We start from the raw sequence: 12282 nt of genomic DNA on the forward strand, positions 1-12282 counted from the left end.
AAGGTATTGAAAAAAAAAAACTTACCAAGCACAGCAAGGTCACAAATAAGAGTGGCTGAGAAATTATCTATTCAAAAGTTTTAAATTTGCCCTAACTTGCAATTTTATCAATCCCAGAGTTCAGCATATTATTCCATTTTTCTGCTTTGTTTTCATAAAAACTTTTATCATTCATCAGGCACATAATCATTTCATGAAACAAAACGAATCAGGTATACTGTATAACAATTAAGTCTATAGTTTCCTTCAATACATATTCTTTACATGCACACACAACACTTATCATGATCTTTCAACATTTCTTCCACTGAGACGACATACAATCAACTACATCTGATTAAAAACACTGTATTCCCCTGTGCAAATAATAATTTGCTCTGAGCCTATAAAAATAGAATATCACATTAAAATTATTTTCATTGGTACTTTAAACAAAACATAATCAAGACCAACTACATAAGAGAAAACAAGAGACCCACCATACACACTTTAAGTTGTTACTGGGTGCCCAAATAACAGCTGTGAAAAGTGGCTAAGTATAAAGTTTATCCTTATACCTTTAGCTACATTCTTGAATAATTGTGTTCCTGATGGTGGTCTGTGAAATGCAACTCTGGTGTTTCCCAAAAATTCAGCAGTTCCTTGTGTGCCATGAACACAAATGCCAAGGACTGTGACTAGTGAATCAAAACAATGCAAAACTAAATACAGCAATGATATTTGTTTATAAATACTTTAAAGGGAAGACCTACATTTCTTGGAATTAGTGATTAAGATGTCTTTAAAAAGGATAAAAGGACTGCTTGCCCGCACCTTCTACCCACTTTACTCATAAAAATTAGTAAACTAAAATAATACTTGCAAAAAATAAAGTACTTACTGCATAATCTATTCATATGTCATACTTTAGCAGATAGCTTAGACACCAGCCCATTTATGAGATGCCTTCTTCTTTACGACATTAAGAGATAAATATTTTTCATTAGAGGGAAAACATTTCAAAGGTCTTTCTCCATGGTAGGAAAAATGCACAAGGTTGGAAACAATTGCACAACTGCTCAAGGGGAAAATTAAGTATGAACATAAGACAAAAGCAGAGAAACTGCTCACCCACTTTCATATCAAGCAAGTTCACCAGGATTGCATCCTATTTAGGGATGAAGCAGTACCCAGCTCTATACCACCATTTCCAGATTATATAAAATCTGTATAGTAAACTATGGAGCCGAATGGTTGAAAAAAAAAAAAATTAGTGACATTTTGTTAGTGCTACCAGTACATTAAATAATCCACACAAAACTTTTAAGATAGCAACACCAACATTTAAAACAGTCAACCCAACCAGAAAAATATTAAGGTACCATTATTTGCCGCTAACTTTTCTTTATGGTGGATTATCTTAGAAAGGGACGTGTTAATAAGCAATTTGGAATAAGTAGCATTTCTCAAGTACATAATTTCATATACTGAATAATACACACGAACAAAAACTTGAGGCATTTTAACATAAGCCTGACGAGTTACATTTATATGAAAGCAATAAAAGTGTTAGTTATTCCATACTGTATATGAGTTTTTTATATAAAAATTAAATCTTCCTAATTCCATGGCATCAAGACTAAAACCATATTAGGGAGTCCCTGGTTTACGGCAGTCTTGGGTTACAACATTCTGACTTTATGGTGCTTAGCTCATGGCACCGTTAACCTGATTTTACAGCGCCGTAAGTGGTTTTACAGGGCTGTACCTGGTTTTATGGCACCATACCTGGTTTTATGGTGCTGTAACCCAGTTTTCCAACCCACGCCGTAAACCAGGGACTGCGTTTTATTTTTTTTTTACAAACTTTTCCATGGCAACATTTAAACGAACTGTTCATTATGTATTAACAGCCTTAAACATCTGTTACATTACATGTAAGGCGGATAAAATATATTTATTCCATCCCAAAACCATTATATGAAATCAGGTCTTTTGCGCATGAAATCATCCCAGACTCCTCAGTTCCTCTTCCAAAGGAAGAAAACATAAACGGCAGTCAGCTGGCAGTGCTGCATTGGCATGGGTGGATCCCAGTCTCAGGTAGCTGTCAGTCTAATTATTTGTGCATCTGTGAGTGCTTTAACTTTCCTTGTGAAGTCCCCAGACATTTTAGCTGTCTTTTCTTTCTTACTTTTTGAGGAATATCTGTAGTTACTAATACGTTTTATTAACTGCCTTTTCCTTGTGGTTTATGCATATTTTGCACATATGAGGTGATCAGTTAATTCTTCCCTTGGTTTTCTATACCAATGCCTTCACCCAAGTTGAGAGGTGGTCTGATGAAAATAATATCTTTACCAACTTATGGAGCTGCTTGACACTAGAATCTGTTCACATAAAGCTCCCTGACACTCTCTTCACAAGTATGCAATACTCCCAGGTAACTGCCATTTCCTTTCTTTCTTCTAAAGAAGAACCATAGTGCCTGGGTCTATTTCAGGGCATGAAAAGGGATAATTATGAATACTGTAAGATTTGTACTGAAAAATTAATCTTTTAAAAAACCTGTCTCTTAATAAACCTGAGACGTGGAATTTCCCTCTTCTGACAATGTCTACTTCGGTAAACAGGTTACCATAACTTTGTTAGCTAAATACCTATCAAAATTGCATGGAAGCTCTTAGGCAACATTTACACAACAGATCACTAGCCATACCAAGTTAACGGAACACTTAAGCAGACAAAAGCTATGTCAGAAGACAAATGCAAGCATCATACTCTACATACAACCATAAAACAAACATCTGAACAATACCCTAAAAACACTAGCCAAATATACTGATGACAACTAGCATGGAATGCTAATTCCACTGGCATTCAGGAACTTCAAACCTCAAATACACACCAAATCTAGTACAAACCCTGACAGCAAACAAAAATGACCAATAAGCATAACATCTCTCTACAGGCTGAACCAATTAACAACCTCACCTACAAATTGCTTTATCAAAAACAGCTTTTGCAGAGAAACGACTTCAATTTACCTGGATGATAAAAATTACTTACAACAAATCAAATTGCTGTTCCACTATATGCCAAAGACAATAAGATCCTTTATATAATCTGCTCTGAATGCTGGTAGGCACTATAATATACCAAAATGCAACGTTCAGACAAAGTACCCATAGACAAGTCAACCCACCTGACAAGTCAGTAATCTGAACACAACAAAATGCCACCATCAACACAAAACACATATACTGTACATACACAAAAACAAAACCTAAAGTAAGTTTCTTCTTGGACTTTTATGAAATAAATATTTTTAGTCTTAAAATCACACAAGTTTACAGGGTGACAAGTGAAACCCCACCTGATAGAGCAAGTATCTCAAAATCACCTGTTTAATGCTCTCATGACATGACTGTCAGTGAGCCAAACATTGTGTGCCAATGGAAGGGATGGAAAAATAGTGCTCTCTTGTATTAATATAAGGTTTGCAGACATCAAAATATCTTATATTTTAAAAGATATTAAAATGTAATTGCAATATTTAACTGCACAAGCATTTTTTTACCTTTACATGTACTGCACCATTTTGTTATTAGTAAGTATTGTGGTTTTATAAGTTCAAAATGGGTACTTTATGTGAATTTAGTTACAATAAAAAAAGCACACATTTTTAAAGGTTTTAGACCAACATTATAGTGCCTGTCTTAATACGATTTTAACATACAGTTATACAGCACCAATAGCTAAGTAAGTTTGGCTGATGCAGTTGTTAGGCCTTACTACTTATCACCAACTTTTCAGAAAAAAAAAAAATAATAGAGGCAGATAAACAGGATACATAAAAAACAAGTAAGAGCAATTAAAGTACACTGCAATGAGACGTTGACAAAAACGAATACAAAATAATGATGTGAAGATCAGTGATGATCAAAGGTTAAACAAAGGAAGGATGAAACACAGCAAGAAGGGCACTCATACACACGTCTACTCCTCAAAGAACAGTGTCAAGAGAGCATATGACAGGGAAGACCTTACCTATTGCTGTACTAGTCATCATTCTCTTGTGGTAAATAATTATGGAATACTTTTTATCCACCTTCAACTGGGTGATAAGATTCAAGGGGAATTTTTGAATTCAAATTAGCACAATACAATTCCCATTTTCATTCCTCACTAAAAAGCAAAAATGCCATAGCAATTACATACAGAATCCAACTTACATATTTTATTATTGAAGCCATAACTTCACAAAAAAAAAAAAAGCTTAATGTACATAAACATGAGATTTAAAACCCATAAACAAAAATTCACAAATTCAAATGAAATACCAACAGCTTATTAAATTTTATGTAGGTCTGCAACAGCAAACATTTTAACAAAATTAACCAAGCCTACATTCTACAAGGACTCTGAAACAAAACACTGTAAATACACAGGACTACCCAAATCTCAGGGGAACAACAACACGTTACTCAAATAACTTCCATTATGGGACCCTGCAACAGAGAACTTCCATGAAATCCAAATAAATATATGAAGAGGGCCACAATGACCACAGGTCTTCATAAGCAATAGATCATAAATTAGCCTGCATGCTCTCATCAATCAAAATATGACTGATATCCAACCACTTGTAAACAATAAAAATATAGCACCTCAGTGCTGCTCAGTGTCCCCTATAAAGTGTTTTGTCTGATCACAACAGAATGTAAAAATCAACAAACTTACCATGAACCACAGCATTAATCTAACGAGTATTACAGCGATGTCGCTTCTACTAATTTTGGAAGCAAAGAGATTGCCGCAATTAAACATATCTACAGCAACAAGAAATAAAATAATTCAGGAAACACAAAGACAGCCCATAACACTGAAGAGCGTAAGTTAGGAGCCACATTAAATGACTAACACTTAAAACATGAAAACTTGTACCTAAAATCTCTCTGACTGAGAAGCTAAAGTCCGTAACATCAAAACCTTAATCACAGCAGACAGTCAACCATACTGTTTATAATAAACGCAAGCAATCACACCACATCTTGTAATTACTGAGTATTTCCAAAGCAGAAACATACAACAACTTAACAGAATCCTAAACACACGAAAACTCTAGTTTAAAGTTTCATCAGTATGCCTTAGATGCCAATTTATAAATATTAGTAAACAACCAAGTTAAAATTTGCATGAGCACAAATGACTAGTCTAGGATCTTCCATTCTGTTCAAGCTAACAAATCACAAACCTTATTGCATTACCACTGTAACAATTAAAACACTGGGAGAAAAATATGAGAGAAAGATCTGCTTTATGGACTTTCAACATTTGACTCAACAGATAAAAATATGAGTTTCACATTCAACAAAAAGCCATATAAAAACTGTCTCCAACAAACACGTGTCTTTGTCACTTCCACAAACTATATATTCATCTGCATACTCACAAATTAGCATGACAAAATTCAAACACTACTGTAAGTAGGCTATGTTAAGTTAGTAATAAAGCAGTCACTTATTATCTATGGTTAATGGAAAGAGAAACGTCCACTCTCCAAGCATACCTGAATCCCAGTCAGATCCCTCCTCTTCATCATCGTCATCGTCGTCATCTTCGTCTGATGATGAACCTGAAGGGGTGATTGTACTTGGGGTGGACCCGCTCTCCCGGGACTCCAAGGCGTTGCTGCCTCCTTTGTTGACAAAGGTGACCAGCCACCAAAGCTCAATCTGTAACACGACATGTAGTTGTTATTGTTGATTTGTCATTATTATTATAAGGTTGTTTCTCCGAGCCATAAAGTTAAAATACTTACCTGTCATAGGGCTGGAATGAAGGGTTTGTCTGCAGTAATCAAATTTAAATTTTATCATTTATTTACTGTATTATTGCAAGACTTTATCTTCTAATGTTTAATATATATTTTTGTACAGGATATACTAACATCTTAATATATAAACTTAACAACGAAATGAACAATAATAATGTACGCCAGTCACATCAACGAACTGAAGGATTAAAAACGTAAATCATTTTTACATTGCAACTTTTACATTCAGTGTTTAGGTGCACTGTTTATATTTATTAATAATTTCTTTTTTTTTATAATATATGGCAGCATTTATATTAAGAATTATACTTTACGACACCTGAATGTATGCACTATTCGTGTTTATAGCATCTGAATGTGTGTTATTCATTGTTAATTATGTACTACTGGACTGTAAGTCGAGGACTCATTCCTAATGGAATGAAACTAAACATTAAAAAAACATCCAAGCCAGTCAAGATTCTTCAAGCACTAAAACTTGGCACAGTCACGATAAATAATATGAGATATATTACTTGTTACAAGGCATACAGCTACTATTAACTTAATTTTCTAAGGCAGAGGGCGGGAACTGTCAACATTGAGACTCTGTGGTCACAACATGATGGTGCTAAAATCTTAAAGTGCTAAAACATAGCAGTCACAATAAATAATAGAGAGCTATTACTTATTACAAAACATACAGCTACTATTAACTAAATTCTCTGAGACAGAAGGGGAAACTGAAAACGAGATTTGCTGGTCAAGACGTGATGGTGCCAGAAACTTCAAGCGCTAAAACACGGCACAACCATAATAAATAACAGAGAACTATTAAGACATACAGCTACTATTAACTAAATTCTATAAGACAAAAGGGAAAATTTCAGGACCAGTATTCACTGGTCACAATGTGAAGGTGCCAAAAACGACTCACCTGGAAGTCCTTAGGTAATAATTTGTGGTGGGTGTCTTTGTTGGCCTTATCCAACTGGTTTTTGGTTAAAATAGTTTGGACCTCCTGTTCCCTAGCCCTGGCTTCAGAGTCCCAAGAGTCCCGGGCACTCCCACACATGCTGCGGATTACACGTACAATGTCAAGGAAAGATTGAAAATAGTAGGCCATAAATAAACGAAGCAGTAAACTTACTGATTACAAATATGCGGTTGCTTCGTGACTCTTTCTGACTCTATACAGAATATTTTATACACAACCTGCTGCTTATGAATGTTCATATCCTCTTTTAACAGCATACCTACTAAATACATATCAAACCAACGTATCAACCCTGTATATTTCACTTCCTTGAGAGCAAACAATGTTATACTTTCTCTTTTACTGTAGGAAAACTAAACCAAAGTTACTAAATACTATCAAAACTAAATTAGTTCACATTCTGCACACTTAAGTCACAACTTGAAGTCTTTTTGTCCTGCATTATAACTTTATGCAACTGTTTTCTAGTTTATTGGTTGTTATGAAACTTCAAAATGAATGTTCTACCAAAGGACACAACAAGCATTTTCATTAGCAATAACTATTTGATGGAATTCTCAGAATTCACAAAAAAATAATGTACTCATTTTGTACACAGTCATTTACAAACAACAAAACTGCATAATTAAAGTACTTGAAACTATTTCAATTCAAATAGCAGGCAGTCGCCACACACTGCAAACTTAGATGTTACATTTCTCAACGTATCCATAAAACTTTTACATACCCAAGGAATGTTATATAATTTGCCATGTTAACCAAACTTCATTTTATATATACAAACACATTTCACACAATCTTCTTTTTATCCAATCGTAACACAATTTGTCACCTAAGTCAGACTACCTTATCAAAAATACTAACCAGCAAAGTTGCTGGCAGCTCTATAACCTATTTTCAGTGAGGCATCAATAACTGCTATGGCCAATCACAGGGCAAGAAACAGGTAGCTCCATGTTAGAGATCGCTTAAATTATGCAAAATAAATGTGAATTAAAAATTTTTTGGTTCGCTTGAATAATGAATGGAATGGTAAGAATAACATCTGTGATTCCTACATAATAATTTGCATACAAAAGATTTACGAAGACAAACTGTATACTGTTAACTGGCCCTCAGAGGGAGAGATTCAAGCTCCTCTATACTCTAAACTGGTTAACTGAGATCTATAGGGATCCTCCTGAGGGTTCCTGGGATTGATAAAGGCAACAGGACCCAAACCTCTCAGGAACAAGGGAGCTGACAGTAACCTGGCATGTAAAAGTCAGCCTGAGGTATGCATCTAGAAAAAAAAACTCCAAGTTCATATTCTGCTAAATTTTCACAAGGGTATGATGCAAATTGGGACCACAATGCCAAAAGGCACTCCTGAGAAAGTTAACCAATTGGACGCTATTTTCTAATTGCTGCAAGCTATGAAGGCTGAATCAGCTCCAAGAAAGTATCTCTCTCTGTATCCCTTCTTTCAGGTTAAGGTACTGATGAAATACTGAAAGGGGACATACAAGTTTCTCTGCATACTGCTGTGCTACTACAGAGATAAAACTAAAAGCACAGTTGTTGGACTTGGCTAATGTAATTATTGCAATAATGTCTGTTGCAAGAGGAGATACATCATTCCTAATTCTTCAAGTGTTCAGCAATCAATGCAGGAAAAAGAAGAAAGACTCTCTTCAACACAAGAGGTTAAAGAAGTCCAGAGCAAATGTATACTTCCAGTTAAACCAAAGAGTTGCATACAAAACCAGTCAGTACTGCAACTGAGAAAACTGGTAAAAAAAAAAAGACCACTCCTTCAATAAATTCAAGTTACTCAGACTAAAACAGGGCAAATACACATAGTTCAAAGGTTGTCTGAGCTGTCTATGCTGCAAGCACCTTTCCTGAAGCACCGCTGGAAAGCCTCCAAACACAAAAGTTCGGCAATTCAGCTTCTTGTGGGAAGATAAAAATTACAGCTGGCTTAGAAGATTCCATTACTGGGAAGCTTTGAGCATATACTTGTCACTAATAACATGACTGATGGACTATTCTTCTTGTGGGTAAGGGGGAATTACCAATATTTAAATACAATATTCCAGTTACGCCAAATGACTGGAGTGCAAGACTCCCAAACATTCCATCCCCAAGACCAGTCAGGATGGAGTAGGCCTCATGCTTAAGTTGCTCTCCAAGTTGACCATAAATGGATAATACATAGGTGGAGCCTGAATGCCACAGGACTCTGATATCGTTAACAAAATTCTCAAGTGAGAACACATAAAGATGCACATTAAATGATTTGGGAAATACTGTGGACATTTAATTCCAAATTCTAGAAGTGAATAGTGTAAAGAAATTAATCTTCCTCATTAAATGATTTGGGAAATGCTGTGGACATTTAATTCCAAATTCTAGAAGTGAATAGTATGAAGAAATTAATCTTCCTATCAGCAATGTCCACTATTTTTTTTTTTAAGAAATTAATCTTCCTATTAGCAATTTCCACCAGTTTATTTTTTTTTCCTCCACATAAATTTAGGCAGCTATGCTTATAACAAATTACCACTGTAATTCTCTAATAATAATTCCTGAACACAAATAATCTGCAATCCATTTTCCTAAAACACATGTAATCAAAAATACATTTAAATCAATAAATGTACCTGGCAGCATAATATAATTATTGTACCTAAAATCTTTTCATTATTCAATGTTAAACTAAAAAATCTGAGCTGCAAACTGATGAAAGTAAAGGCAGTTTACAATGTTTACAAAATGCTATCTGACATTTAAATTTTGAAAAATGCACTGTAAATGACAATGGAAAACATAAACAGTTTAATATTTTCTCCAGTTATGAAACCCAAAACAGAATTTTGAGTACATAATTGTAAACAAAAGTACAACAAATGCATATAATACACATCATGTGACACATTTTCAATCTCGAATCCAGTGAAAGACGTCAACACAAAATGATGACAAACAACAGCATCTAAACTAAGTTCATGCACATGAGTGATGGAAAATGATTCTGAGTTTGAACAACCTCAATAGGTAAAAAAAAAAAAAAAAAACCATACTTCTGGCCTCACTTCATATGATTTCTGTTGCCTATTAAATAACTGAATAATAATGAACCATGAAAACTGGGATGACATCTCACCACTTTTTGATCCCACACAAAGAAAATAAAACTGAAAAGATAAAACTCAAGTATAAAATGATAAGATGAAATTGTGCTTTGACATGTATATTATGCTACTTATCTAATTTTCAAACAACACTAGAATATCACTCTTCATCAAATGGCTGTTTATGACATGACAAGTCACTAGTTTTGTGCATCTACAGCAGTGATTCACAAGTCACTAACTCTGTGCAGTAACAGCTACTTCTTTACAGTAGTAACTAAGTGATAATGGCATTACTTGCAGTTCTGTCAAACCAAACTCTACAGTCAATACTGCTAGCCTTCAACTGCCTTCATAAAGCTATTGGGATGGTAGCAGGATGCCTTCAGAATTCATTACTACCACCTTTGCATTCACATTTTAATCAGCAGGCTCGGTATTAACACAAAATTGTAACACAATCCAAAATAAAAACTTGTAGAAAGTACTGTACAGGCTGATAAAGTATAAACCAACATTATAAACTTTACAGGACAAATTACAGAGACAACCAGAGCATAATCAAACGGAATTCTAATCAGTAACTGTAGGACAGTCTGGACAGTTTACAAATGAAAATATTTTTTCCGTACATACTGCTCCCATTTGGAAAGAAATATCTAACTTGCATTTACTTCAATGTATGAACGGCCTTCAAAAAACTTGAAAACAACTGACCATAAAACAAGGAGCAAAAAGGTTTTGGAGACATTTTTACGAACATCTAACCTTATTTGAACAAGAGAACTTTGAAAACTAAAATCTCCCTTAAAAGCAAATATGCTGTTAGATAAGTGCATCAATACCTATCATACCTAATTTCCACATCTTTCAGAAGTGCTCAGCCTCTAGGACAAACAATTTTAAAATTCACTTCACTCTATCCCACACTGACTTTGTTATTGAATCAAAACAAACTGGCTTTAAGTCATTATGAGCAAATTAAGCATCAAAATAAAGGTGAACGATATGGGAAGATTAATTTCAAATAGAAAATTATACTTTACAATCTACAACACTTTTTAACATTCCAACATTGCATTAGCTTCAATTAAACATTTCAAATTACTTAGAGTACTTCCACATATTCACCCAATCAGTAAATGAATTAGGTAAACTTTTCCTCAGAAGCAGGCATCACCTGGAAAGATTTACACTAAAACCATGTCTATCTACTTCACAGCATTCACCTACTATAGATTTTAGTAATTTTTCCAGATGACTAAGTCAAATACTTCAGTTTTCATAATGCTGGCCAAAGCTGTGCTAGTCTAGTATCTAAATGACAAGGAAATCTTGGGTTTCTTCAGTAATCTGTGATGTATAAGGGTCTATTCCCTATTCAAGGTGAAGTCTGTATAGTCAGTAAGCCATATCAACAAAGCGTGATTAAAGTGTCACTACTGCGGAGAGATTAAGACCACAGACAATTCAGTTTTCGGTCCTCCTTTTCTCTCTTCCTCAGGAGGTCTATCATAAACATTATAGCACCAATATGTTAAGTTGTAAAAGGACTTCAGAGGTGAGTTCATGCTGCACAGTCATCAAAAAGGATTACTCAAAACAAAGGGTGCTTTCAAGCAGAGGCATGAGGAGAGTTACAGGGAGGATTAAAATGTCTGAAGTTATGCAAACAGCGCTCTCAGATTGCAAGTATTCTTTTCAAGTGCCTTTGGAGAATCTGAGGAGCAAGAAAAACCACACCACGAATCTCTGCATTCTTACGGGAGATTCTGCGTGTGGTGTCGACGGCGGTGACGATTGTGAATGCGAGGGCGTGGGGGAGGACTCTGACCACCATTGGGAGTCCATTCCTCATCTGTAAGGCAGCTTAGGTGGCCTGTCGGGAGACTCTTGCTTCCAGATTCTTCTATTTTTTTCTTTGAATTCTCCTTGTATTCTTTAAGGCCTTTACACTCATCACTATTCTTTCCCCCACAGCTGCCACCACCGCCACCAAGGCCAGTGAGTGGAGCACGGGGTTCTTCCGCTACGCTCTTCTTGCGCCTAAAGCTCTCACGTTTGGGCAGACGGAAACTATTGCTTCTGAGCGAATCAATAAAATTAATTTCAACTGAGTGGTTCATTCTGATTAATTAGACTAAAGTAGCACTCAATACATTGTAAAATACAGCACAAACCACTAGCTTTCCAACCGATCTGTTTTGAAGAATGTGAGTTCTACACAAAACATTAAATCTGAAGAAGCCTGTAGCCACTTCTCCATGGGTTCTTACAATTCTATCTGCCTTTCTGCTACTATCTATTACATCTGAATTTACTAAACTGAAAATTAAGAACTTTAACCATACAGCTTCTTACTTATTATATCC

General features: G+C 35.2%; 2 protein-coding genes across 12 annotated transcripts in view; one reads left to right on the forward strand and one right to left on the reverse strand.

Moving 5' to 3' along the window:
- LOC136853600 (uncharacterized) overlaps window positions 1-12282 on the forward strand; it is a 192795-nt gene that overhangs the window by 140900 nt on the left and 39613 nt on the right. The window lies entirely within an intron of this gene.
- LOC136853602 (phosphatidylinositol 3,4,5-trisphosphate 3-phosphatase and dual-specificity protein phosphatase PTEN-like) overlaps window positions 1-12282 on the reverse strand; it is a 57850-nt gene that overhangs the window by 38719 nt on the left and 6849 nt on the right. For 6 of the 9 annotated variants that reach the window (XR_010857508.1, XR_010857507.1, XR_010857506.1 and 3 more), the window contains exons 8-10: window positions 11675-11995; window positions 6735-6873; window positions 5552-5717 (exon numbers count right to left, since the gene is read on the reverse strand). Coding sequence is in view for 4 of the 9 variants with exons in the window: in XM_067129351.1 (XP_066985452.1) it covers window positions 5552-5717; window positions 6735-6873; window positions 11675-11995 (626 nt within the window). In the remaining 5 variants the exon portion in view is untranslated. The remainder of the gene's footprint in view (window positions 1-5551; window positions 5718-6734; window positions 6874-11674; window positions 11996-12282) is intronic. The other 3 variants (XR_010857510.1, XR_010857509.1, XM_067129352.1) reach the window with 1 other exon arrangement.

The sequence above is a fragment of the Macrobrachium rosenbergii genome, chromosome 27 (assembly GCF_040412425.1).
Source record: "Macrobrachium rosenbergii isolate ZJJX-2024 chromosome 27, ASM4041242v1, whole genome shotgun sequence".
NCBI lineage: Eukaryota > Metazoa > Arthropoda > Malacostraca > Decapoda > Palaemonidae > Macrobrachium > Macrobrachium rosenbergii.